This window comes from Pygocentrus nattereri, chromosome 8, assembly GCF_015220715.1.
Source record: "Pygocentrus nattereri isolate fPygNat1 chromosome 8, fPygNat1.pri, whole genome shotgun sequence".
Taxonomy (NCBI): Eukaryota; Metazoa; Chordata; class Actinopteri; order Characiformes; family Serrasalmidae; genus Pygocentrus; species Pygocentrus nattereri.
In genome coordinates, this window is record NC_051218.1 from 12,342,753 (window position 1) to 12,370,384 (window position 27,632).

General features: G+C 39.7%; 2 protein-coding genes across 3 annotated transcripts in view; one reads left to right on the forward strand and one right to left on the reverse strand.

Moving 5' to 3' along the window:
- flrt1b (fibronectin leucine rich transmembrane protein 1b) overlaps nt 1-25,774 on the forward strand; it is a 29,432-nt gene extending 3,658 nt beyond the window's left edge. The window contains exons 2-3 of the mRNA XM_017722719.2: nt 16,627-17,037; nt 22,616-25,774. Of these exons, the coding sequence (XP_017578208.1) occupies nt 22,733-24,871 (2,139 nt within the window). The 5' untranslated portion in view covers nt 16,627-17,037; nt 22,616-22,732 and the 3' untranslated portion in view covers nt 24,872-25,774. The remainder of the gene's footprint in view (nt 1-16,626; nt 17,038-22,615) is intronic.
- The window catches only part of macrod1 (mono-ADP ribosylhydrolase 1), a 111,183-nt gene that overhangs the window by 66,080 nt on the left and 17,471 nt on the right, over nt 1-27,632 (reverse strand). The gene's annotated exons all lie outside the window — the stretch shown is intronic.

Consider the following 27,632-nt stretch of genomic DNA (forward strand, 5'->3'; position numbering starts at 1 on the left):
ACTGTCATTTTTTTAAAGTCTCAGTAAAACATTTAATGTTGTGATACAGATTCGTCATTGCACTTACACATACACAAACCCTACTCAAAATAGGAGGCTAAGGGCATGTACACTCTGAATGCCACAAATCTCAAAAAATACATGCTTACACATAAGCACTTATGGCACATAAAAATCCACAAAGCCTCACCATAAAGCAACCACTAATGTTTTATAACTACTTTATCAAGCCCCACAGACTCCAGTGTTTACACATTGAAGCAGATTAAAACTAGAGCACTTCTCCAACACTGATGTTAAAAAATACAGAAGCAGGTACAGATAACACTGGTTTATTACTGCTATTCTTTTACATGAACATTTATCTCCTAATGAATGCTGCATGTTAGTGGCAGTTAGTGTTTAAAAGATAAAAGTTTTGGTGGGGATCCCTGCAGTGTTTGAATAGAGAGTGTGTTATCCAGCACAGTGAGAGGACATTACTGCAGCTACCCTTTTCCCCCCCCCACTCTATCTATCTCTCCCTCATACACACACATGCACAAAAACACACACTGGTCTCTCTCTGGAGAGGCCTCTGCTCCCGCACAACAATGAGCGGTTCTGTCTCATCTTCTGCCAAGCCAGGGTTGTCATAGACACCATGAAATGTACGTCAGCCTTGTTCGTTAATCAATGTGGCCATTTTAGTCATTGGCACCGAGTGATTTATTTCAGTCGAATCAAATGCGCTTCTGTCACAAACAGATTTCCGGCTGCGCAGAGTGCGTGGTGGACAGTGAACAGAAAGGCCGCGTTTGTCCGTGAGCCCGGCTACAGCAGCCAGTGCCGGAGGTCAGGCCTGCCGGAGGCTGACTGACCGTAACTGAGGTGAACCATAGCTCCGAGAGTTTCATACAATATTGCTGTGTTGCTGATGGAATGTCCCGGACTCTTACTTGGCTGAATGTGGCTTTGGACGAGTTAAGAACGCCTGGAAAGTGAGTTTCCGCTGAAGAGGTGCAGTACAGGCACTGCAGGCTGCATTTCTATAAGACCTTCACACATGCAAAAAGTGCACAGCTCATGTAAAACCAGGCGCCAGGTCAGAGCCTGGTCATTTGCTTTTTCACACAAAGCAGTCTCAAGGCATGGCTTTTGTTTTGAAAGTGTCGACAAGTGTAAACTTCAGCAGATTTTATTTTGTATGTAGTAAACTTAGCTCACATTCCAACATTTAAGAATGAGATTTAATGGATCCATGTGATTATATACATACATACATATATGTGTGTGTGTGTGTGTGTGTGTGTGTGTGTGTGTGTGTGTCACACACACACATATATACACACTATTTTATTTTTCACCAAAACTAGTCATGCAGTCACCAAAACAGTTAGAATACATTGTTATATGACCTTTCTGACCTCTTGCCATCCACGAGAACTAAAGTCTTTATTTGTTACTGTGCCTTTAAGGCTGATATATGATTCTGATTGGCTGTTCTGTAGTGTGCCTCATTCCAAAAGTAGCCCGGCCTGGAACACAAACTTCAACATGAATGGGCTGCTGTAGGCTAAATAATTAATTGTTTTTCTGACATCTCAAAAACAATCCATTGAAAGCAGTAGCTTCCATATATGGACTGGAAAGTCAATTATACTTTTTGAAACTTGCATGAAAAACATGAAAAGCAATGTTTACATGCCACATCAGATTTATTTCCCTACGATATTGGCCCATAAAACCTTATCATGAGACACTGAATTTATCTCTTTTTTAAATAAATAATTTTGATGTATGTAAACATTGTTCAAGTTTCAAAACATGTAATTTACTTCCCATTCCATACAATCCACAAATGAAAACTCCAAAAAACAGCCTGTTCGGATTTCATTGTATTCATGACGACACATGCATTTAAATATGTCACCTTTCCTGCCAACAGCAGTTTAGGCCCACCGATCCACATTAAAGTAAAGGCATATTTCAGCCTGGACAGCTTTTTCCACAACACAGAAAAGCCAAACACAACAGAGCTCATTTACATACATCACACTTAAAGGTACAGTAACACAAACAGCCTGTTTAATTCTAAGGGATTAAAAGAAGTTTGAAAATGGTCATGCAAACATGAATCATGACTGCTTTTGGTACATAAAACCAAACAACTGGAACACATGGATCTAAGTAGAAAAGATGCAATACAAGGAAAATGTAAGATTAGAGCCCTTTAAATAGCAACAGCAACTGGTCTATTAACTAGTAATATATACAATCTGCAGGTGAACTAAAACAGACTATGTTTGGTGTGCCCTCTTCTAACTGACACGCACTTAGCAATGGTCTGACGCTGCTATACTTGTTGAGCTCTAGTAGAAGACCCCCATCAGCTTTGAAGTGTGTGTTTCACTTCAGCCAGAATTAAGTACATACACCCTAGAGACACACAACTGCCGTATTAACTCACATAAGCTGAGCCGCACATCAGCAACACACAGAGTGTTAAAGCAGACAGACAAGTGAGCTCAGTGTCTAAAGAGAATTCCACCAAAAACAACATTTAATGTGTTTTTGTCTCTTAATGCATTCTGGTGCGTTTCTAACAGCTTACTAGTGCTTCTGCTCATGCTGTTCTTGATGCTAATCTCCAACTCTATTATGTCACCAAGACACTGTTCAGTTGCTGTCCATAGGAAAGTAATAGAGAGCTGATTTGGGTAACCACACATTCTCCCTAATAGGAATGCAGATATGACAGAGTCTGTGATTGCAAATTTCACTTCATACTTAACTTGGACAGTGTGATTGACCCTAAACAGTAGTCTGTAACTTGGGTGTACTTTTTGATCCTGTCCATTTCTTTAGAACCTTTTATTGGGATCTTCGTCAAAACAGGTTTTTACCATCTCTGTAATGTTTGTTTTCACCTCTTACTCTCCACGAAAGATACTAAAACTTTGGTTTGTGCTTTCATATCATCAGCAGTTGCTAGAATACTCCATCACTCCAAAAAACTGGATGCTTCACATCCAGTTTAAACTCCTCCTGCTAGCATACAAATCTCTACAGGGTCTAGCACCAGCCCTTTTAGCCGACCTCCTCCCCATATGGCCCTGCCTGAGCAATTGGGTCCTCTGATAGAGGTCATTTATCTGCCCTAAAATTTAGACTGGTCTCTGCTGGGGGCAGATCTTTCAGCGTCATGGACCCCAAACGACGGAAAATATACCACAATGTCCTTGTGATTGTCCCTCACTCTACTCCTTCAAAGCTCAGCTTAAAACATTGCTCACTGAAGGCTTGTGTTTTTCCCTGCCTCTGTAAAGTGGCATAGGGTATGAGAAAGGCGCTATATAAACAGAACTTATTTTCTATTACATCACAAAGGCAAGAGTGAATGTTCTGCTTTGAAGGTGACATGTTCCCGTAAGCCTAGAATTAGAAACAGCTAAACTAGTCAACTATGTTTAATGCTGGCAACAAATTTGGATTATACCGGGTGTGATCTTACATGCAGGCACTGCCCATGGGGGCTATATTAAGTGGGCATTAATAAACTATACAGTTCATGTTTTTCTAAAATTGTCAGAGCACACTCTACCAGGAAAAAACAGCAACTTTTGGCATATTAGCTCAGAGAATGAATTTGATCATGTTCATAGAAGGCATTTATTTGTACTATCATACTAAAAAAACATAAAATAGCATTTCTGATAAACTCCCTGTTGATTAATCCCACTGGATACCTCGCCACACCACAGCCTGTCATACTATTACAAAAAACATTCATAATTAACACATGCAGACAGACTCATTCAAGCAGAGATTTTTTTTTTAATTTATGCTCAGTGAATTCATCAAACTGATACTAAAACTGTAATGTGAGCAGAACAGACATGCATGCACACACACGCACAGCATGGTGCCTAGTAGTTTGGCTCTAATTGAGCTGTATAAAAAGTGCAGAGGCCTCCCATAGGAGAGCTAATCCTGCTCAGCTTAGCAGAGACTGTTTGTTGAACATGGTAGGTTTCAGTCGCTGCTCTCTTAGTGAGGTGTGTTGAATGTGGGCAACTTTGTTCACTGACCTAAATGCAAATAAAATCCACTTAATATAAGGAGATAGGCTTTATGGAACTGAATGCACAACCCTAGATGCCGTATACGATGACCTTTAGGAGGGTTTTGATTTGAAATATGAAAGACCGATAAGCAAATCAACAGCTTCACTTCAGGGACGGATAAAAATAAACATTATTTGGCCACCTCTCTCCACACTGCCTTAGAAGAGTGTGCACATGCAGAGCTTGTGTGTTTATCTGGCCAATTGTGTTTGATGTTCATGAGCACCGTCTGAAAGAGAGAGGTGTGTGTGTGTATACCAGAAATCACATAGAGAGAGCGAGAGAGAGTGAGAGAGAGCGAGAGAGAGTGAGAGAGAGTGAGAGAGAGAGAAGAGCTGTGAAGAAGGCAGCGCTTAAATTGCCTGTTTATTTCCAGTCACTGCATCATTTACACAGCTACAGAGGGAGCATGTGAAAGAGAGGAAGAAAACAGCAGAGAAAGGAAGAAACGAGAGCATGAAAGAGATGAAACAGAAAAGCAAAAATGAGGGATATTATCTCAGCAGGGAGAGAAAGAGACAAAGAAACAAAGAGAGGAAGAGAGAGGGGGAGAAAGAGAAACAGAGAGAGAGCGAAAGACCAAAAGAGGGAAAAGATAGAGATAAAGAGTAAGGGATGAAGGCAAGAAAACCTAGGAAAGAGAGAGAGTGAAAGAAATATAAACAAAGAGAGGAGAACTAAGGTGAAATAGAAAGATGAGAAAGAAAGAAAGATGACGGAGCAGGACAGAGGCGGAAAGGGAGGGGGAAGAGAGAGAGAAAGGGAAAGGGAAAGAAAGAAAAAAGAAAGATTAGAGATGAAAATGAGAAAAAGATGAGTGAGAGAGGCTAAGATAGAGGAAGTGAATGAGGGATAAAGAGCAACAGACATTAGAGAAAAAGAGAAAGAAAAATGTGAGAGACCCTGAGAGTAAGAAAAAGAGGGTGAGATACAGAGTAAGCGAGCGAGCGAGCGAGAGAGATGATGAGGATTTATCAGTGAGTTAGCCAGTGTGTCAAACTGTTCATGCATAATTCCAATAAAGGGAAGGAAAACACAAAAGCTAGAAGTGTGTAAGTGTGTGAGTGTGAGAGAGAGAGAGAGAGAGAGAGAGAGAGAGAGAGAGAGAGAGAGAGAGAGAGAGAGAGAGAGGAGAGAGACACTGCAGGCACAGGAAGAGTGCGTTTTCAACCAGACGGAAGGATGGATAGTGACTAGCAGAATAAGCAGCAACAGAAACGCAGAAGACCCTGTTAAAATAACAGCAGGAGATGAGATCAAATATAATCTAACTAACATGACATAAGAGGAAGAGAGAGGGGGAAAAGATGAACAAGGATGACAGGATGAGAGTCCTGTTTATAGCATTTACCACTTCAAGGGGGGGGGGGGGGGTTGGGAGATGGGCAGGAGAGGAGAGAAAGTAAATTGGGAGAAGAGGGAGGACATAAATTATTTCAGTCGCAAAACACTGCATCAAATTTAATGGGCTGTATTTATACAGTGCTGTGTCAGGTGTATGTGTGCGTCAGGTGTGCAAGTGTGTGAGTGTGAAAGAAGGAGAAAGGGAGACAGAAGAAGGAGAGAGAAAAAAATAAAGAGGAGGGAAAAGAGCGAGCGCGAGAGAGAGTGAGCGAGAGAGCGAGAGCGAGAGAGAGAGAGAGAGTGTTTGAACTAGAGATGGTCTGACAACGTGACAATTATTCTAGGCTGAGTGTAACCGTGAGGAGATTGGATTCAGAGCCATTTGATTTGGTACAAACAGAGCAACATCAAACACACACACACACACACACACACACACACACACACACACACACACACACACACACACAGGCAGCTGGGAGAACACACCAAATTCAACACTTTAAATTCAAAGTGTAATGCACCCACTTGTAAATGCATTTCTAAACATTAATAGATACAAAGCCACACAAAATAGGGCACAATCAATAACGGCCTTAACCAATATCAAAGCACAGTGTCTTTGTACTCAGTACAAGTGTCACCTACAAGTAAATTAAGCAGGGATCAAGGGTGTAATGATACACTCGGCCCACAAATCAATCCGATTCAAGACACTGAGCCTGATTTAGTATTCACTCATTATACTCAACAAAATTTGATATACGATGACTATGATCATACTAACGACACTGAGGGAGGAGTGTTTGGTGTGCAAACAATGCAGTTGCATTAGATATTATAATTAACAGAATGCCCATTCTCCACAATGTGCACTGTCACAGTTTGACATTGTGATCCCACAATGTATTGTTACCTCCCCAACTGGTTGGGATGTACCGATACAGCAGCAATCTGATATTTTATATGCACATATCTCTTGAGACAGATACATAAACTTTTACGAAATGTAATGTTCACAAAATTCCATTTGGAGATATACACCATCTATTTCTACAAGGTTACTAATGCAGTGAAATGAACAGAATGCAGATATTTTAGCACAGTATGCTAGTATCACCTATACCTTCCAGGGTACAATAAATGTCATCAAACAGTGTTTTGACATATCTGTCAAATCTAAGCATCTGTCCAATGCATATACATTTTTAAGCGACTATCCACTAATAGTGATTTAATTCCAATACCACTGTGCATCCTTAACATTAAGCAATGTAGTTACACTAGGATTAAGTACTATTTAGACAGGATTAGCGTTACATACAGAGGTGGGGTAATGTCATTATGACTGGTGTTTCTCAATGCTTTTTGTCCTGTCGAAATCCGCCATGTCAGTAATTTTTTACGGACTGCACACTCAGTAAAGACTCCAGCACCTTTTAACTGCTTTAAAACCAACCACAGAAATAAGTCCAGGCTAAATTAATCCCACATACATTGCAATGTCAGTAACTATTCCATCATATTCTGTGGAAAAGGAGTTGCCACATTTACTCTTACGTACAAAGGCACTTGAGGAAACATTTATCTATTCAAGTCAATAATGTCCTAGCTCACGTTTACAACTCCAAACATTAAAACATAATGTATACATTTTTTATGCAGCAATGTTGCTTGTATGGACATGTTTTTGAGCCGTCAGCAGCCAAATGTACAGTTTACTAAGCATTTTTTGGTATGACGACCATGTATAATTCCAAAAAGTTTAATTTCAAAATGCTCTACATCCATTTTTAATTTTGGATATCATTTAAAAAAAAAAAAAAAAGAATGACAGATTATAATGGAAAGGACATTTTTTAAATTTCTCTAATAAAGGTGATAATCATAAAGTTCTGCATGTTTTGCATATTTAAAGTCCACTCTCATCCTTATATATCATGAAAAAAGGAGTATTCTTGAAAGCGTTCTGTAAAGTTATTTGGAACAAGAATGCTTCAAATCAAGCCGTCACTCCAATCACTGTAATTTATACAGATTTCTTATTCTTCGTGTATCCGTTATAAACATTACAGACCCCCTGTGCTAAAACGAGATAAAATTAATCCTGTCTGAAAACTATAGGCTTAATGATCAGTTAGCAGGTCACATTTATACAGTAATTGTGTCATATTTTATTGTGTTAAAATTAGTTAATTCTCCAGCAGAAAATAATGAATATAGCTTTACATCCATGATACACAGAGTTCCACATTTAGCCTAGCCCAAAGAACACACACACACACACACACACACACACACTCTCTCTCTCTCTCGCTCACATTTGGCCGTAAAAACATTTTTTCCATTAAGAAAGCAATGCACTTGATTGTAGCTATTTGATTAGACGAAATAAGCTGCCAGAAGGTATTCATCTCCAATAACCATGAATAATGCCATGAAGGCAGGATTCAGTCAATGGTTCCAGCTCTCGTGGATTCTTGTTACAGTGGAGGCTATACAGAGCTTTCCAACTTCCTGTTGCTTTTGTTAGTTTGCTGTTCACTGATTTATCCATAGGCATCTCACAAGCACTAGCCAGGTAGTCTACTGAATGTACTACTTTAAAAGCAGTTTAAAAGCTATATTTGAATGAAAGGGCCTACAATCAGGGATTTTATCATATCCACATACAGACACATATGAGTAGCAGGGCTTCAGCCTTCTGTATATTACAGTTAATAACTTTACAGGAGCGTTCTTAAGACAGGAAAAAAAAAAAAAAAAAAAAAAAAGGTCTGAGCCAATCTGTTCCACACAAACATACGAAAGATAACTTTGTCTCAGCTATCTGCTTAACCAGTTTACTGTTAGAAACATGAAAAGTGGCAAGCAGAACAGGCCAAAACAGAAATCAATCCTCTGAACCTCCCTCACTGGGAATTAAATGATGTTAAAAGCAAAGCAGGAACACACGGCTCACTGGTGTCTCAACAAACAGTCCAAAGTGAAGCTAGCATAGGTCTCGTACAAATGGCCTTGTCTACCTTTACAGCTAAAAATGTGACTGTCCTTAAGGGATCGCCAGGCTTGGAGTGCGTTAAAGGCATAATAGCGGGTCAACCTTGAGTTTGTTTCCCACAGTGCAATTTTTCAAAGTGTCTTTGACTGCGGTGTGGCTCAAACTCATGCCTCACACCCTCATGGGAGCCAGTTAAATCTAAAAGCACTGAAAACAAGGAGGAAAAAAAAAATCAATGTGTGTATTAATGTTTCACAAATTAGCACTGTAAACAGACCAGAGGAGAACTCTAGGAGGAGATCAGCCAACTCTTAGAGAGAGGGAGAGATGTGTTTGTGCATATATACATATACCTCTTGTTTCATTTTATTTTATATATATATATACACACACACATACACATACACATACACACACACACACACACACACACACACACACACACACACACACACACACATTACTAGTAATTTACTAACATAACGTAACATAGCAAATCCGGCTCAGCCAATCACATTACTAGTAATTTACTAACATAACGTAACATAGCAAATCCGGCTCAGCCAATCATATCAGACCTTGTAAATTGTAAACCAATCCTATCAGACCTGGGGGAGGGGCTCTAGTGCTACTTATTTTTTACAATAGCTTAAGTCGGCAAGTTGTGACAGGATTTTAGCTAAAAGCCTTTTAAAATGTAGAGTAGGCCTTATTTATAATATATAATATACAGTCAGAATCAGTAAATGGTTAGAGAGTGAAGATATGTACCTAAAATATAGATTTGTGCAAAATTGTGGCCAATATAGCTGGCTATCAAGTTTTTCAACATTTGTTTGTTAGCTAGCTACGTTCAAGTGAAGAAAAGAGGACAGGCCATAAAGCGTGAACATTTCCTAGCTGAGGAGCCAATTGTTTTAAGAATTTTAAGAAAAGCAAGTATTTCAATACAACCACACCAGCATTAGCTGTAAAAGGTAATTAAGAGGAGGTAGCTCCATAGACAGCCAGTCAGGTAAGATTTCTGCAAGTTCAAAACAGGAAAAATAAAAATGAACTCATTGCTGCTTGTAAATCTGAGTTTAATAAAAAATAATGCTACTAAACACAGACAAGGAGGCAGGAGAAAGAAGCTGAAGGAGACTGACAGAAGCAAGTCTGATAACAGTTAGCGATCATCAGAAAGCAAGTTGTTTAAGTGTTGTTTAAGCTTTATTTAATATACTGAATTTGTAGATACGTTCTCTCAATATATCCTCAATTGTGAGACTAAATAAAAAATAATTGAGAAATATAACATTTTAGTACTGTGAAAGGTCACTATGACCATGTCACCTAGACTACCAAACATGCACAGAACAGAATCACACTCTGGTTGCACAAACTGAGACTGCACTAATCTATAATCTGTTTATTTGATTAACCTATTAAGGACCTGAGAAGGAGACACAGAGAGAGGAAGAGAGGGGGAGAGAGAGAGAGAGAGAAAGAGAGAGACAGAAGAAAAAAGGGACAAAGAGGAAAATTTGAGGAGAGAGAGAGAGAGAGAGAGAGAGAGAGAGAGAGAGAGAGAGAGAGAGAGAGAGAGAGAGAGAGAGAGAGAAAGAAAGAAAGAAAGAAAGAAAGAAAGAAAGAAAGAAAGAAAGAAAGAGAGAGAGAGAGAGAGAGAGAGAGAATCTGTCTGAGAAATGTACAAAGGACACTACTGAGGAATTGCTATAGGAAATATAACAAAATATAAGGAAAAACAAAAACAAACAAAAAAACCTCCTTACCCTTTACCCTTAACACTCCCCTCCCTCTGCTTCCCTATCTCCCTCTACCCCCCACACCCCCACCCCCCAACGGTTGTTCATGTTAAAAGGCTGCTGTGTGCCGCTGTGTGTTGAGAGGCTAGTCACATCCTTCTGTCTCTGTGTGTCTCCCACCGATTTCCCTCCCATCACCGAATTATCCTTGATTACCTTTAGCTAATTATCATCAGATAATACACAGACTCTCTCTCACTCACACACATGCGCACACACATTACTATTCAGAGCCACAGGCAGGTTAAGATCTAAACCGTCACCAGCCTGTAAGGGAAAAAAACATGGTTTCCAGACACCTCTCATCAAGGTGTTTGTGGAGAGTACCTGTCAAAGCACCTCTGTGTAGCAATTACATTCCTTCTCCTGCTTCTGAATGGTACATAATTAGGCTGAGCTCTGAGGACGGGGTCTGATATAGAAGCTCTGAAGCTTCATTAACCGCTGATACTGATGGTAGAGCATTTATTAAAGGGAGACTATAAAATATTCTAGAATGTTAAAAAGAGTTCTGGAATACAGTCACATTGATGATGATTCTGAGGCTGGGGGGGTAGAACACCACATCTAGCTAAGCAAACAATGTGTCTATAGGCACCTTTCATTCTCAGCACTGAATTCTAGTAAATATTAATAGATTTGCATGCAATCTAATGCAATATGTTAAATCCCAAAGGCCCATATCAAGTAATGCCAAATCTGTTGTATGAAGAATCTGACACAGTTTGCAAAAAAGTATCCAAACACACATGCACATACACTCATATATACATAAAGAACCTAAGGTGCATAACCAGCCTGTTCTTAATTTATATCTTAATTATTTTGACATTACAAAAGCAATTCTCTGCCTTTTCGTCCCATAGTGGTTTAGCTCTGCCTATTAATGCTCAAGATATAAATAGGACAGCCAATCAGAACATAGTCACTTAAATACATCAGTCTTAGCTGTTTAATTTTAAGGTTGGTAATGGTGACGTTGTGTCTTTTGTTGGTAAATAAACCCATGCAAAAATCCTTAGTTAACCTATGAATTATATAAAAAATAAAAAGAGAAAGAAAAAAATGATAAAATACAACACATATGTAGAATATAGGCCCTTTAATGGTTCATCTGTCACATGTTTGCATTATTTTTACAAACTAGTTATGTTTGTTCTGATGTCTTCAATCATTAAAATATGCAGAGGAAGTCAGCTGGGACTTAAGAATTGACCAATCCACATCCACAAATTTGTCCCTTTGTAGCACCAGCAGAACAATGCTTTTGAATTTTGGTAATAATCCCATTTAATGTAATGAGAAATTGTTACATACAGCAGTTGCTGTCAAAAATGAATGAATGAATGAATGAATGAATGAATGAATGAATGAATGAATAAATAAATAAATAAATAAATAAATGGTATTATTACATTGAAGTAATTTTTTTTCTTTAATTACACACTGTTAGGACAGCTTGGATGCAGTTTTCTTTCTGTGTGCCTGAGCTAACATTAGCAAGGTGGCAAATTTGTGGTCGCTTTCAACATGCCAAATTTCAATTAGTTATAACACCATAGCAGTGTAGTATTTCAAACTGGAAACACAGTGTTGTTAAATTTCAACTTAAATTCATTAGAGTGTCTTCCCCCTGAGGTCTGTTTATAATGTCTGTGTGGGTTTGTCTACAAAAAGGCTCATCGTTAATTTTCCAGCCTCATAATCATTTTCCAGCCTCTTTTTATCACTTAGAATTAAAAAACCTTTTTTGTTACAGTGTCTTTAATTTTTATTTTATTTTTTTTTAACACTGGATTTTCCCCTGATGTTTTCTCTCCAATTTAGTCGTCTCCAATTCTACCCACTAGATATGGCTCCCCCAGTCACACGATACTACCAACACTAGAAGGGTGAAGGCTAGCACAGGCTTCCTCTGAGACCTGTGAAGCCAACCACTGCATCTTTACGAACTGCCGCTTGCGCAACGTCATTGGACAGTTGAACGCGCTCGGAGAAAAGCGCCAACTGCCAGATCTGTTATGCCAGCTAAAAGACACCTGCCCTGACTAGCATCACATTGGGTGATGGGAGACCCACCCAGAGAGAGAGAGCAATTGGATGGCTGTAGCATCACCAGGGATCAAACTCAAGATCACTTAGACGGTAGTGCCACTCAGGTGCCCTGTTACTGTGTCTTTAAGAGTAATAGGCAAATGATCTCTGTTCTGACTGGCTGCACTGCATTGTGCATCAGAACTCTCAAGACTTGCCCCATTTTCATAAACCCTTCAACCACTTCTTAGCAACCCTTGCTAGCCGCTTTTAAGCATGTACACATATGTTTTGGCTGAGAGATTTGCCTGTGCGACTTTTAAAACACACCCCATAACCATGACAGAAGACGGGACATTGTTTTCTACTTCACTGAGTGCAGCAGCATTTGGTGAAATTTCTTTGCTTGTCTTATTTAATGCATAGAAAAAAGGCTGAATTCAGGGCTGTTAAAAAATATCCAGGCACATCAGTGATTACGTCCTCCTAGAAGAGCCGCGTTACATTTTGGGACGCACAAAGATAGCTCTGGCAGCGTACTGGAAAAATTTCCTGGATCTGTATGTCATCTGGGTATCTACTGGAGAAATTCATGTTGGTCACATATTGCATACTACTTAGTACTTTTGGGCAGAATCAGTACAGGAGCAGTATGTAGTATGTAGGAGTGAATAGTATGTCTTAAACTTGTTTAAATGTTTATGCACTATAAAAGACCTGCTTTCTATTAGAAGTACAGTTACTTTGTTAATACAGATGTAGAGGCTTTATTAGAGGGAGACTGCAGAACATTAAGTGTTCTGGTACAGGCAGTCATTGTGAGGCTGATGTTGAAGCTTCAGCAGACTTGAAGCTTGGGGTACTAGCTTCAGAAGCGTGTGCCGGTATGAGTGCCAAATAACATCCTGACACACAAGAATGCCCAACGGCCACTGCATCCATCTCTGTAACAACACTGGGAGACAGACAGACACACACGCACACACGCCGACTGGCCCTCTACACCCACTCGCATACACAGTATTCAGTACAGTAGCAAAGCCCTGAGGGATACATTCCAATCAGATCATATTAACCAAGCGCTTTATTACCGTTCTCATGGGCTAGTGACCAGACATGAACACAAATCACTCTGTTTGTTTACACTGTTCACGGCTCTATATCACAATGCCATTTATCAAGCCCTGCCCTGAATTAATAATGAGCTGGATCTGCTGCAGAATAATTATTTCATGATGTACTTTAGTAATATTTTATGACAAAGCAATGTGAGGGATGAGATAGGCCATTAACTTGTCATGTTCCTTCATGATCTTAAGACAAAGCCCAGTGAGTGTGAGTGGGAGTGTGAGCGCATGTATGTGTGCACGCATGAGTGTGTCAGTGTCGTGAAATCAGGCTCCGGTGGGTTTAAACCCTTCTTGGCCTGACAGTAATTTCTGCCTCCAAATTTCATTCCAATGGATTCATCAATCTTCCTTTTTCACTTTACTTCTCCATCTGCCACTCTCTCTCTCTCTCTCTCTCTCTCTCTGTGTGTGTGTGTGTGTAAATGAGAAATTGAAAGGCAGAGATGGGGTTACGTGCACAGGATGCTTAAGTAGTTATATGTACACAATGCTGTTCTAACATACAAACGCACAAAGAAAAGTTTGAATTGGGTTTGGGCAGACGATCCTCATCCACTATTGTTAATGTTTCTTAGACACAGTTGGTCTATATTGGAACAGTGTGCTTCTGCAACGTGACAGACACCAAACTCGCAGCTTGTTTCATTACTGATGGCAGTAAATGCTCTAATTACAGGTACCACGGATGTACAATCGTATCTGCCAAGGGCCAGTGTGACTTTTCATTCCAGCAAAGCGGGAAATCATATGATCAGTTGCCTGACTGAAACCAGTTGAAAAAATAAAGTGGAATCAGACGAGCTCCTGTTTGTTTGGAATGAAAACCTGAAGCCACACTGGCCCTCTGCAGTAAAACTGGACACCCCTGAGCTATTAATTACAAAACACCACATTACAGGCAAACCTGTCTGACTAAGGAGATGAAATCAGTGCTTGCAAAAATGAAATACTTCATGCATTTCTCTTCAAAGCGCTGCAGAAAAAAGCTTGGTGTAGAAAAATGTTTCCGTTTGTCAGATTTTTGGATGCTTTTGAGATAAGGTGACGGAGATGATGTCTATTAAGATGTTTCTAAGATAATATTAAAAACTAATAAATAAATAGAATATGTTTAAATATGACTTTTCTAAATGTGCCTCATTTTAAAAATCCTTAATTACCAAATTTTATCAAAATACATGTGCCATAACACTGAATGAAATCTTCTCTCATTACATCACATTACATGAGCTTTATTAGATTTTATGATTGGCACAGTCTGAGTTCAGGTATCAGAATTGGTATTGAGAGGGAAGAAGTCGGATTAGTGCATCCCTACACAATTCCCCACCTGACACACACACACACACACACACACACACACACACACACACACACACACACACACACACACACTTTCCTAGCAAACTACAATTATCAGAGAGTTACTGAGGCTGAACAAGCCGAACTTCTATCTATAAAACATCTCCACGCTGTCATCAGCAGCAGCGTGTCGTGAGCAGCAGCTGGAGAATTGCACTGATACATGTTCACAAGGTCCCACAGTCAATGGTTAAAGGTCAGAAGTTCGACCGGTTGTGACAGCAACCCTGATATACACTCTTACCAGATCTTATTATTACATTCTACACAACACATAACTCTGTCTCTGAACACCAGGGGAGGAGGAGGAGGAAGGGAAATAGAGGGAAAGAAAAGACAGAGAGAAAATGAAGGAGAGAGCAGGAGAGCAAGAGCAGAGCAAAGTGCAGAGAAAAAAAAGCAGAGAGAGAGAGAGAGAGAGAGAGAGAGAGAGAGAGAGAGAGAGAGAGAGAGAGAGAGAGAGAGAGAGAGAGAGAGAGAGAGAGAGAGAGAGAGAGAGAGAGAGAGAGAGAGAGTGCATGAATGAAAAGAGTGAGCAAGACAGCATAAGGAAAAAAGAGGAGATAAAGTGCATGAAGAAAAAGAGAAACTGCAAGTGAGAGAACAAACACTGAAAACAAAGAACAAAAGAGAAAGAAGGAGCCTGAAGAAAGAGAAAATATCAGCAACAGAAAGTGTAAATGAAGAGTGTGAGTGAGAAAGCATAAAGAAAGAGGAGAGAGAATGGACAGACTGAATGAAGAGAGAGCATGAAAAAAGAAGACAAGGATAAACACAGAGAGCGAGCCAGAGAGAGAGAGTTAGAGACAGCGAGGTGAGAAGCAGAGGTGAAGCAAGGAGAGAATGCAAGAAAGGTGAGAGATGACAGGACAGAGAGTAATGGGTAGATGTAGAAAAAGGGGGGAAATAAAAAAAAATAATCACGTAGACTGTGAACCATGAGCAAAGTGCAGTCCTGAGTCCACTGATCAGCAGTTTATCTGTGTGAATATGTGCCTACTGCTGCTGCTTCTGCCTCTTCGCACCAACGTACAAGCATCGATTCACTAAAAATCCCCAAATACATTATTGATTTTAATTAGCCCACACATTCATTATTACTCCGGTGGAGCTTCATTCCTTTTGCATTAACTCAGAGAGCTGGAAATGTTCGCAGTCTCCCCACGCAGGCCAGTACTGCTCTCCAGTGATCCATATCCTTCTGTCTCTCTCTGCATTTGCCACACAGCGCACTGTACATCAGGAATATTGTTTTTGAACACTGCTCCGCTCTGATTGGAGCCATTACACTGCAAGTCAATGGTCCCCCGAAGAGACGTTAAAAATTACAAACTCTTCCACAAACCAGCCACATGTTCGGACTGGGAAATACAACACAGTCGCAAGTGTAAAGCTCAGGGTCCCGTAACGGCTGTTGTGCTAAACATAAATGTGAAACAATCAAATATGTGCATCCGCAGCCAACAATTTCAGATGCACGGCATGTACATACTAGGATCTAATAGCTGTGAATCTGAGAAATTTACAGAGCCAGTGTTTTGTTTTGCTCTAACGTAATGAAGCAGATTGTGTGGGGGTGTACAGTGTCATCATTCAGAGCAGTTCTTCAGTCCTGTCAGCTAAGTGACCCAGTTTGTATGTGTGTTTTGGTCTGGGCCATGGCTTAGAGCGGTCTGTAAAAGAGATTTTCCACTTAATGCTGCACACTATACTTGACTTCCTTATTTTCAGAGCTTCTATTTTGTTGAGAGCGGTTCTTTTAAGGTCGAAGAGATTTTAAAGTAGTGCAATCGGAATGTGAATAATTTCATTCTCAGTTGTGAATTCTGTCTTCTTCACAGGTGAAGCTGTCTCACAAGTGATGCAAACAGCAGAACAGTTACTGATGTGAGGATACACAGCCAAAATGATCACTGTGCCTCTGGATGTACAAAGACTTCAACCCAAAACATCAGTTACAAGGTCTTCTGGCTTTAGAAATTGAGCAAAACAGTACTTGTTTTAATTGAACTGTTTTCAAGAGTGGAAACTTGCTCTGGATGGAGTTATGCTGGTCCTAATGCCTAGATTTCCCAAGAATGCCATCAATAATGGCTGTCACGGCTATCACTCACTGAAGTGACTGGACATACAGTGAGACTGAAGATTTTGCAAGTCTCAACACTGACCACAGTTTGGAACCACACTCAGTAGACCTGACACTCAAGAAGCTACTACAAAAGACAAGGAGCTCCCAATTCCTTCTCTAAAGAGTAAGATGTCTTGTTTCTTAAAGTTTTTTCTATGCAATTTGAAAGTCTGCAAGAATATTTGAAGATGGCCTGGTCTCTCCACTGTGATTTTAGATATATTATCTTACTGGCACCTTGATTGTAAACATTAAAACCCTAAATCCTGAAGATCAAGCATATCAAACTGCACAGCGTTTCGACAGCAGCATAGCCACAGCAAATCTAATGACAGCTGACTTTTATTGTCTGGTAGAGCCCAAACTTTGAATCTGTGTGCAATATCATATTTACAAAGGTATAGTTACGTTCATTCATGAGTGATTGTGGTAACCACAGTGCTGAGTGTTAGAGGCCATCGCAGATATGGATATTGCCAATTATCCTAACACTGTCAGAACTGGCTCAGTGAATAGTACTTCAGCTCATAGGCTAACAGGTGTCAGCATTTGTTAGCTAATTTATTCAGCAACAGAACTTTTGCATCTTCCAATTTAGTCTTGTCCAACGCACACCCAACCAAAGCAACACAAAAAGGCAAAAATGGCCAATATTGTTCAGTCAGTTTAGCAGCTAAAGGCATTAACACATTAACAAAACAAGGTAACCACCCATTTAAATAACAATAACATATTCTTTCTGTGTTGGTATACAGAAAGAAAATGGGCTAGATCCTTGGACACAATAAGGACAAAATACTACATTGCTGCTGTACCCTGAATAAGGTCTGGTTAAAGAGCGGCCTAAATAAATGTATTCAGTTTGACCTAAATAAATGATGTCGGTTATTAAAGCCTCAAATGCAAAGATTCATCAGAACACTCAGGATGCTCTAGATGCTCTCAGTTCACAATAAACAAATTATTTCATTTGTATAAAGCCTTGTGTTACAGATGCCAATATTATGCTACTAAGTAACTACATGTAGTACTACTAGATGCAGCAGTTGATACTGAGTCATAGATGTCATTTTCAAACATGATGACAAAGGCAAGAAAATTAGAGTGAGGACCCCGAAGCAGAGAAGGATGGAAAAAAAATAAATGAAATAATAGAAACACCGTAGATGAAGAGATGATGAGGGTTAGCAGAGGAAGAGGGGGCAGCTAAGAAGATGACCAGTGATGAAAACATTTAAGCGTGGGAAAGTGTTTAAAGGACAGAAGAAATGAGCTGGAAATGAAAGGGAAGCAGGAGTTAAGTGTGCTAGTGTGTGTGAAAAAGAGTGTGGCACTTATTCATTCAGAACATGTAGCAGGTCAGAGAGTGGGCAGGAAAGCGTCTGCAGTCTGAAGGCACACAGGTTTTGTCTTGTACAGTACTGTGCAGAAATCAGAGATCATTTATTTTTTTCTGGTCAAAATGTCCAATAAGTACACATTATTCAAAAACATATCATTGCTATCAAAAAAAAAAAAAAAAAAAAACCCAAAACACAAACAAACAAAAAAAAGCACCAACAACAGACTAAAATTTAACATCTGTGGAATTTTTTTGATCTGAGGAAAGTGAATTTTTTTCCCCTCCAAGATGAAACCTTTCAGTGCTGTTTACCTGATGGTGAGATGCTTTGGTGGTCCAGGTCTTGCACAGGTGTTGGGAATTCCATTTTCACTCATTTTGAACATTAGTTTTAGAAACTTTTTTTTTCCCACTTATTTTCCTTTGACCTTCCTCCTCCTTATGCGATTGGATTATCAGTATCCCTAATCCCCTCAGAAATATCTCCTGAAAAATACTGGCGTCACTGGAAGTTAAATAAATGAAAGGTGGTGGTCTCTGACTTCTGCACGGTGCTGAACTATTTTCGCACAGAATCAAATGCCTAAAACCGCACACGATCACAAACCTGCACACATAAACACACTATTTTCACTGCTTTATTGTGTTGGCTTAAGCTAAATGGATTATGATGAAAGGAGATGAGTGAGGCACATTTTATTAGATGTGCAAAAGGGTGGCATCTTGACACTGCCATTCTCTGTTCACCTCCCTCACAGACACTAGCTTCTCCTGCTCAAACACAAACAGTGCCAGCCTGGGGAGACAGTTGATTTTATGCTAAAAATACCCAAATGTATACACACCAAGCAAGCAATTAAAGATGACATTTAAATTGCTCACCATTTTCTGCCAAAGTGCCTCATTCTATGCACAGTGACAGCCTTAAAAATGAAGCACCAGACAAAGAACATTCACCATTTAGATGGAAATGATGTCTCTAAAGACGATTTGATTTTAAAAAATCAAAACGATTTTTCTAATTTTAAAAGGAAATCTATTTGTTAGGTAAATGGCTTCCTTTTAAATGCCCATCTTACACCTGCTATGAATACTGTCTATTGGCATAGCAAACCACATGCAAAATTGTTTCTCACTACAAATCTCTCTCTCCGTCTGCGTAAACGAACTTGATTAGTTTTGCATGAGAGCTAGCTCCGTTTAAGGACTTGTTTTGCATGTAGTCGCTGCCTGAGGCAACAGAGCGAGCAGCCGAGGGGCAGCTAACCAACTCCCATCTGGCCCGGCCAACAACACAAACAAGCCCGACTGCAGCCCCGCGAGGGAGCAGGCAGCGAAAAGAATGAAGCCCCAACAGAGAACAATGCACACACCTTTACTCACAAAAACATACAAGAATACAAACAGGTGTTGTCTCTGTCTCTTTTGTGCCTCCACCAAGAAAAACAAAGGAAAAAACATCCAGTAAAACCCATGATAAGGTTTAGTATGCTTGTGCAATACAGTACTGAGCAAAGAACACAACCGCCCTTACATTTATTTAACTTTCAGTCAAAACAGGCAATAAGTAAAAGTTTGTTTTTCAACATCAGATAAACATACTGAACAGAAAATTACACAGAACACTCAGCAACGTAATATAATGTCAGATGTTCAGTATTTAGTTTGTCCACTCCTTACTTTTTATTATAGCTTCCATTCTGTTTGAGAGACCTGTTTTCAGTTTTCCAACGAAATCCGCAGAGATATTTTCCCACACCTCCAAAGTCCACAACAAATGTTGTTCTTTTTGTCTATTACCTTTTCTCAGTAAGGGCTTCATGACAGCTCGCCATCCTTTCTATAGTGGAAGAACACTTTTTTTTTTTTTTTTTTTGATTTGTTAGAAGAGTGGAGCTTAATTTTCTCATCCCTCTCAATGATGAAGGAGTTTACTGTTTTATTTGATGGTGACAGTTTTGGTGGTCTACTAGGTCTTGTACAGCTGTTAAGAGTGCCATTTTCTATGTATGTGTTAATTATTTTCCTTTGACTTTCCTTTTCCTTAGGCAAGTCAATTATCTTATCCTCAAAAATATTCTAACAACTTTAGATGCACAGACATTTGTAAGGCAGCTTAGTTAAGTTTGGGTAGTTGCTTATGTGAATGTTAGTGTCTGATTGCAGGGTAACAAAGTCAGCAACTCTTTTGGGAACAGGATTTGTTGGGAGGGCACAGCTGTGCCTGGTTGTTTTTAGATTGGTAGGATGTAAGAGTTATAGTTCCATTAGGTGCACAGAGATCAAGAGTGAACAAATGAAATCCTAATGAATGAAAAATTAAGCTTTGTGTTGGAGGCTCTGTTGTAATTTTCTGTTGGATGTATGTCTTCTACCTATAAAAAATGAACTTGTACTTGCTCTCTGACTTTTGCACAGTAGTGTACATGTAATTTCTAATTGTAGATGTCAATTACATAACATGTATGCCCATATTTTTAGATTGAAGGTCCATGCATAGGTATATGTTTTATTGTCATTGGAACAAGTTAATTTTTTTCATAACTTGCATGGGCATCAACTCTGGCCATCCTTCTGTAACTAGTGCAGTTTTGGCTGCCACTCAAAAAGGTCTAAATTGAATTCTTCTGTAAATTCTCTGGGTGCGTTTTTGTTTTGACAAAGCACCCAACTATCCTTGACAGTGAGCAGTGCTTCGACTTGCAATCAGCTTTTAGACAAGGCTGTTTTCTAGGTTTGGCATATGCAGTCTGAATTTGTCACTACTGCCCTCAACACAGTATAAATTTGTTTCTGTGCTTGTCAAACTTTCACAAATAATGTTGACTCCTTCTTCAGTCCCTGTTCAAATTATTTTGAGGGAAGCACTTGAGCAGATCCAGTTTGTTGACAAAAGAGAGGAATCACTGGTCATTTCGTTCAGGCTCGGCAGATGAGGAAGCATAAGATGATAATTGCCTTTTGTGTTTTGTTTTTTTTTTCGCTTTGCAGTTTTTTTAGACCTAAGGGGACAAGATGCAAAATGAAATGTTTAGAAGTCATTTTCATCTTAATTGCAAGTGTTTCTCTTCTTCCTTCCGCCATCTCCCTTTGATAAGTCACAGGCGGAGGCCTATGTAAGACCGGCACAATAAACAAAACAAAACCTAGCCTGCTCGTCAACAGTTTGTTGAACACAGAGTGATAGCTTTCTTGGGTATTCCAAATAGTATGAATTATTCAGAAAACCTATTTTGAAAACAATAACCACCCAGAAACAGCATCCATTATGCATGTCAATTTGTAGCAAGTGTCTGTGGTCTGCCCCTGAATCCCAAATGCAAATTACACTGCAAATGAAAGCTGCAGCTGACTCTGGTGTGAACTTTATGAAACTCTGACTAAAATTAAACTGCTGATTTATTCAAACACTGTTCAGTGTAAAATTTGAATAGTAATATGACTTTCGGTCATTCTGCAAATGAAAGAGTAATTGTTTTTCAGGATCTGAAATGTCAATCAATTTTAATATGTGCTCAATCCTCCCCGTCTTTTACACTTATTGCCTGATCTGCTCGCACATTTCCCCTTTTAAAGCTATTTGCTTATTTTTCTTTTTCTCTACCTTTGCAATCTCCACATCTATCCTCAGCTCAGCCAGCCATTTCCCCACTGCCTCTACCTCAAACTTACCAGTACTGTTAATGATCCGCTATATGCGTAAAACAGTTATTCTCAACATATGTATGTGGGAGGATTATAGAAAGAGAGCACTGTATAATGTGGACAGGTGGTTGTATAACGGAGGAGGTCAAGGTGGCATAATGACTGAAAAAATATCTTGGCAAGCAGAATCATCTCAAATCTTGTCAACCTATGTAATATTGGTAATTCTGAGACAATAAGATTTTTTAACTCATTTCTAGACACATCTAGTAAACGGTCAAGTATTTCAAGTATTAGATTCATATAAATGTATCTCTTTCAAGATGCAAATTAAGGAGTTCAAGCTTAAGCATAGCTTGAATAAGCTTGAAAAGGCCATAACATGCCCACTGTTGTTGGGGGTGGGATGAAACCCAAGTGATACTCAACCCAACCAAGAATCAGAATTTCATAATTATTTTTATGGCCTAATATTCCAAAAAAAGTTTCCATTCTTAAAGAGGAAGGATAAGTGCAATAAAAGAGCAAAACTGTCAAGACAGTTTTTCTTGATAAAGTAACTTTAAACAAGTAAAAAAATAAATCTAGAAATGTTGAATAATCTGATATCTCATAAGGAGACATACTAGATATATAGACGTTTTCATTTGCCAAAATCTTTTTTTGCATTGTTCTGTGCAACTTCTTATTTACCTTACTGTCCTGTTCTCTACAGGGACCAAGCGGAAGAAGAGGATCCGTGTTACAAAGTGCTACCCCAAATACAGATTTACCACCAAAAACTAAAAGTTTCAAGAGCAGCTGAGAAGTGTGAAGGAAACTAAGTGACACTATGGCAGCTGAAAGCCTGATTGAGCTCAGAGACTGGCTGTTCTTGCTTCTCCTCTGCCTAACACTATTGGTGGAAGTGCTGGAGTTTGCGGCAGCAACAGCTGCCATCACGGAGGCAGCACTTGGGGAGGCAGAGCTTCAAGGGGATGTACCTTGTCCATCAGCATGCAGGTGTGATGATGGTTTCATTTACTGCAACGACCGTGGACTGAGCATCATACCACCTTTACCGTTAACGGCAGCCGTTCTCTATTTACAGAATAATCGAATTGATAACGCTGGCCTACCAATATCCTTAGAGCAGCGAATGACTGTTCAAGTGGTTTATCTCTATGACAATGAACTTGATGATTTTCCAACACACCTGCCACCATCGTTACGTGAACTTCACCTGCAGGACAACAATATACGAACTTTACCCCGAGCTGCTCTCTCACGTTTACCTTTGCTAGAGAAACTCCACATGGATGATAATTCAATATCAACAGTAAGCATTGAGGACAAGGCATTTGCAAATAATCCAAGGTTACGACTTCTCTTCCTGTCACGCAACCACCTTTCTAGTATACCATCAGGGTTGCCATCATCACTTGAAGAGCTTCGACTTGATGACAATCGAATTTCTACAATTCCAACACACGCATTCAGGGGACTCACGTCGCTTAGACGCCTCTTCCTTGATGGGAACCTGTTAGCCAATCAACGCATCGCTGACGACACATTTTCACGGTTGTCTAATTTAACAGAGCTCTCTCTGGTACGCAATTCCCTTCAATCACCACCTTTAAACCTTCCCAGCACACATCTTCTTCGACTATACCTGCAGGATAATGCCATGGCTCACATGCCAAGGGGTTCCTTGGATGGTATGCGCAGGCTGCAGAAGCTTGACTTATCAGGCAACAACCTTACAACACTCCCTCGAGGTTTGTTCAGGGACTTGGACAGCATTTCACAGCTGCTTCTCCGTGGGAATCCCTGGTATTGTGGCTGTAATCTCCGCTGGCTCCATGACTGGTTGCATGTCCGAGGTTCATCAGTAACTGTGAGGGGTCTAACATGTCATGCACCAGAAAAAGTAAGAGGGAGGTCCCTTAGGGACCTCACAAGTCAAATGGAGCAGTGTGAGGTGGATGGACTGGGGGGAGTTGAAGGAGCCAAAAGAGACAAAGGGGATTTTCCAACCGACTCCCCAACTACAACAACCGTTCCACTTCCCCAGGGTTCTCTTTTTACACTCAGGTCCAGGCGGCCTGTACACAGGTACCCTGACTTGGGACAAGACAGTCCTTTAGGGGGTGATGGTGAAATTGCTGGCAAAACTTTGGTCATCAGCGTAAAGCCCTTAAGTCCAGAGACAGTTCATATTACATGGCAGGCTGCTCAGCCTGCCTCAGCTTTCAGGCTCTCCTGGCTTAGACTAGGCAACAGCCCAGCCATGGGGTCCATCACAGAGACACTAGTCCCAGGGGACCGCAGAGAGTATTTACTCACTCAGCTACAGCCCCAGTCAAGTTACATTATCTGCTTGGTGCCTCTCGTTGTCAACAAGGGAAGACGGGCATCAATTATAGGGGGGTTTAATTTGAACACTGACTCAGAGCATGAGCATCCAGCTTGTGCCAGAACAGAGACAGCAGACCCTCAGGTTCAGCCTGGAGCTGACCAGGGTCAGGACGTACAGGGTACGGATGAACTAGCTGCCTTACCGCTTGCAGGGATTATAGGAGGGGTGACTGCATGTGCTTCCCTGTTCTTAATTTTTGGGATCTTCTGCTGGTATGGACATCGTGCAGGATACCTTGCAGCCGAGGATCATACGGGGGTCTATGGACGAGATGCTGTTGGACCCCGTAGTGTTGCCAAGCATTATGATGACTATGTAGAATCTGGCACCATTAAAGACACCTCAATCTTAGAGATTGGAACTCCTGGTTTCCAGATGACGCCACTGGCAGCCCATCAACCCTTGCAGCCAAAGGCAAAAGTTGAGGACATGACATACATTCATACTATTTTCCCCTCTAATAATACAACTCTTTACAGGAGCACCCTCAACCACACAGCAAATCCAGGCTATGGGACCAATCGTGGTTACAGAGAAGGAGGAATACCAGACATAGATTATGCTTACACGTGATACCATTTATACTATCCCTTATCTTTTCTGGTCACTATGTTTAATACAGCGTAGCTGAGTAGGGGTTTGTTCATTACCCTAGGTTCCAAAGTAGGGGTGTGCCGATTCTGAAGTAGCCTGTATATTCATTCATATCCATAACTGTTCATAATAACCTAAGCTTTATAAATTTTGGTTAAAAGCATTGTCCAATTAAAGAGTTAATTCATCAACAGTTGAATATTTTTCAGGACAGCTGAATTTTTAATGACATAATATCAGACTTCATTGTTGGTCATATATTAAAAAGGTCCCATTCCACAAAGAACAAAATGCATTACTGACCACTCAAAGCTGGGTGTAAAACCAATGCACCCTGTGAAGGGCTTTTATTATCTTTATTGATTTATTCAGGTCATGTTTTTTTGGGTCTTGGCACCACATCATTTCTGACAAGACTATGAAATGACCTAATTTTCATATGTATAATCATGAAGCAAATTTCCAATGGGCACACCCCTAGTCCAATGTACCCTTTGTGCCTCCTTCAGTCTATTTCCAGTCTATCTGTTTCTCAATTTGGGGCAAAGATCCTCTGGAACATGCTTGTAACACTTAACAAATAAGTGCCAGAGATACCACTCTTGGTATTGACATAATCCAACATTTCCAAGGTTTGGTGAACTTTTCTTTCCTTCTTAGTACCAATGATTACCTGTTTATTTCCTTTAACTAGATCATGTTAAGGGGACATATATGGTTAGCATGAAGAGAAAGTGTATGCTGAGAGACCAGATGTGTATAGTAGCTTTACTACCTGTACTGTATATATGTGCTGGGGGAAAAGGATGCCTTTCAATTCTTGGGGACACCTACTCTGTCAACAACAAAAACAAGAAAAAGAAAAAAAAAAAAAGGAAAAAAGACAACTCTGCTTTTCTGTTTGTGATTCAGATTATAGGTTCTTATTCTCCCCATTCTCTCTGTCTCTCTTTGGTTTCCCTTTATTATCTTTTTTTTCTTTTCGCACGCTGTGCACCTACTTTGTTCCCAGCCCAGAGAGCAGACAGGGGTGATAACGGTTTTGACAATGAAGGAACTCAAATTGCTACTGGGTTTCTTTTCTTTTAACAAGAGAGAGAGAGAGAAAGAGAGAAGAAGAAAGGCAGAGGGCTTCAAGAAATACAGCAAAGGGAGAGTTTTATGCCCACAAAGAAATTTGTCATTAAAAAAAATACAGGTATTTGGTGAATGGACGTCTTATGTTTCAAAGAACAGTGGATTTATCACTAATCACATGAAAAGAGTTTCAAGTAGTTATTCATTCATGAGTGAATTTAGTACTCCCTCTGTAAAATGCTACAGATATCAAAACGATGTTTTCTTTCACAAGACAAAAACAAAGAATATAAAAAACCCACACTCTTAAAGACAATCATGAAAGGGAGACATCTCGTAATTGAAGATTCAAACTAAACTGACAGGTTGACACAGAAAAAGCAGTCAATTTGGTACTAACCTAATGCAAGCTAATGGGAAGGGGCTGTCAATAAAGGACCCGCCTCTGGAGAATAACATGAGCACTGAATCCAATAAAGGGCATAAAAATTGGTCAGCTAACATTTCCATGAGCCTAACTCTGTCACGATCATCTCTCTCATCTAAAAGAAATGCTACTATATCAATCCATGCCCTTAAGATACTGAAAACAAAGAAATCAGGGACTTACATTTGGAGAAAAAAAAATAATACAACACTGTGGACCTCTTTATCTTGTGTGTGGACAATGAAGTGGTGGAGCAGAACAGTCTTTTACATCGCTGGACAATCTTTTACTCAACATACTGCACAGAAACAGGGAGCATCTTGTAAGGCTAGCGTGTTAGGAATGTCTGAAGGTAGTACTTAGTCCCTTTAATGTACCTGCCTTTTTGATGCATTTTGAAAGTGAGACATTTGAACAAATAGTGAATCTGTCACTTCTCTTTCTCTTTATGAAAAATTCTCTGCAATGGATAATAAATACAGCTTGTTTTTCCATCAGTATATATGAATACTTTATAGAACTATATATATATATATATATATATATATATATATATATATATATATATACACATACATATATATATACATACATACATATATAAAAGGAGTTGTGATGAACAGCATTTCTGTGTTTAGTTGGAGTTTTACAAGAACCTATAAAATACATCAAGAGGGTTAAATGTTTCTTCTAAGCTTTCAGAAATAAATGCATTTTCATGTCACATGAAATCTCCATGTGAGTTCATATAGCCCTTATGCAGTTCCTCTTAATAAAATCAAGGAGAATGTGTGGCCCCGGTGTCAATGGGGCAAGTGAGTAAGGCTGACAGAAAGGGAATAGATTGTGTGTTTAAGAGCGGACATGTCTTCAATCTGAAGAGTGTGGTAATGCCTGTGTAAGCAACACATGGATCAATATAATGAGGGTGGAGGGGCAGCGCAAGTGTCCGTCTAAGACTGAGAAGGGTTTTAAAAATACAGAGTGTGAACGAGGGGGAAAAAGTTGTGTACAAATTTCCATGACTTTTTTTGCACCTCCTCCCTACCTGTCATTTTTTAACTTAAGACAATTCTGGATAATTGGGGAAAATCTTTCTCAGCTATTTATAATTCACAGCAATGTCAAATAATTGAGGCTTATTAAGCATATGAGAGTGCTAAAGAGCCAAAGGTGGGAGCAGATCCTCACAATATGGTCTAATGCATCACTGGAATGTGCAAATATATTTGAGAT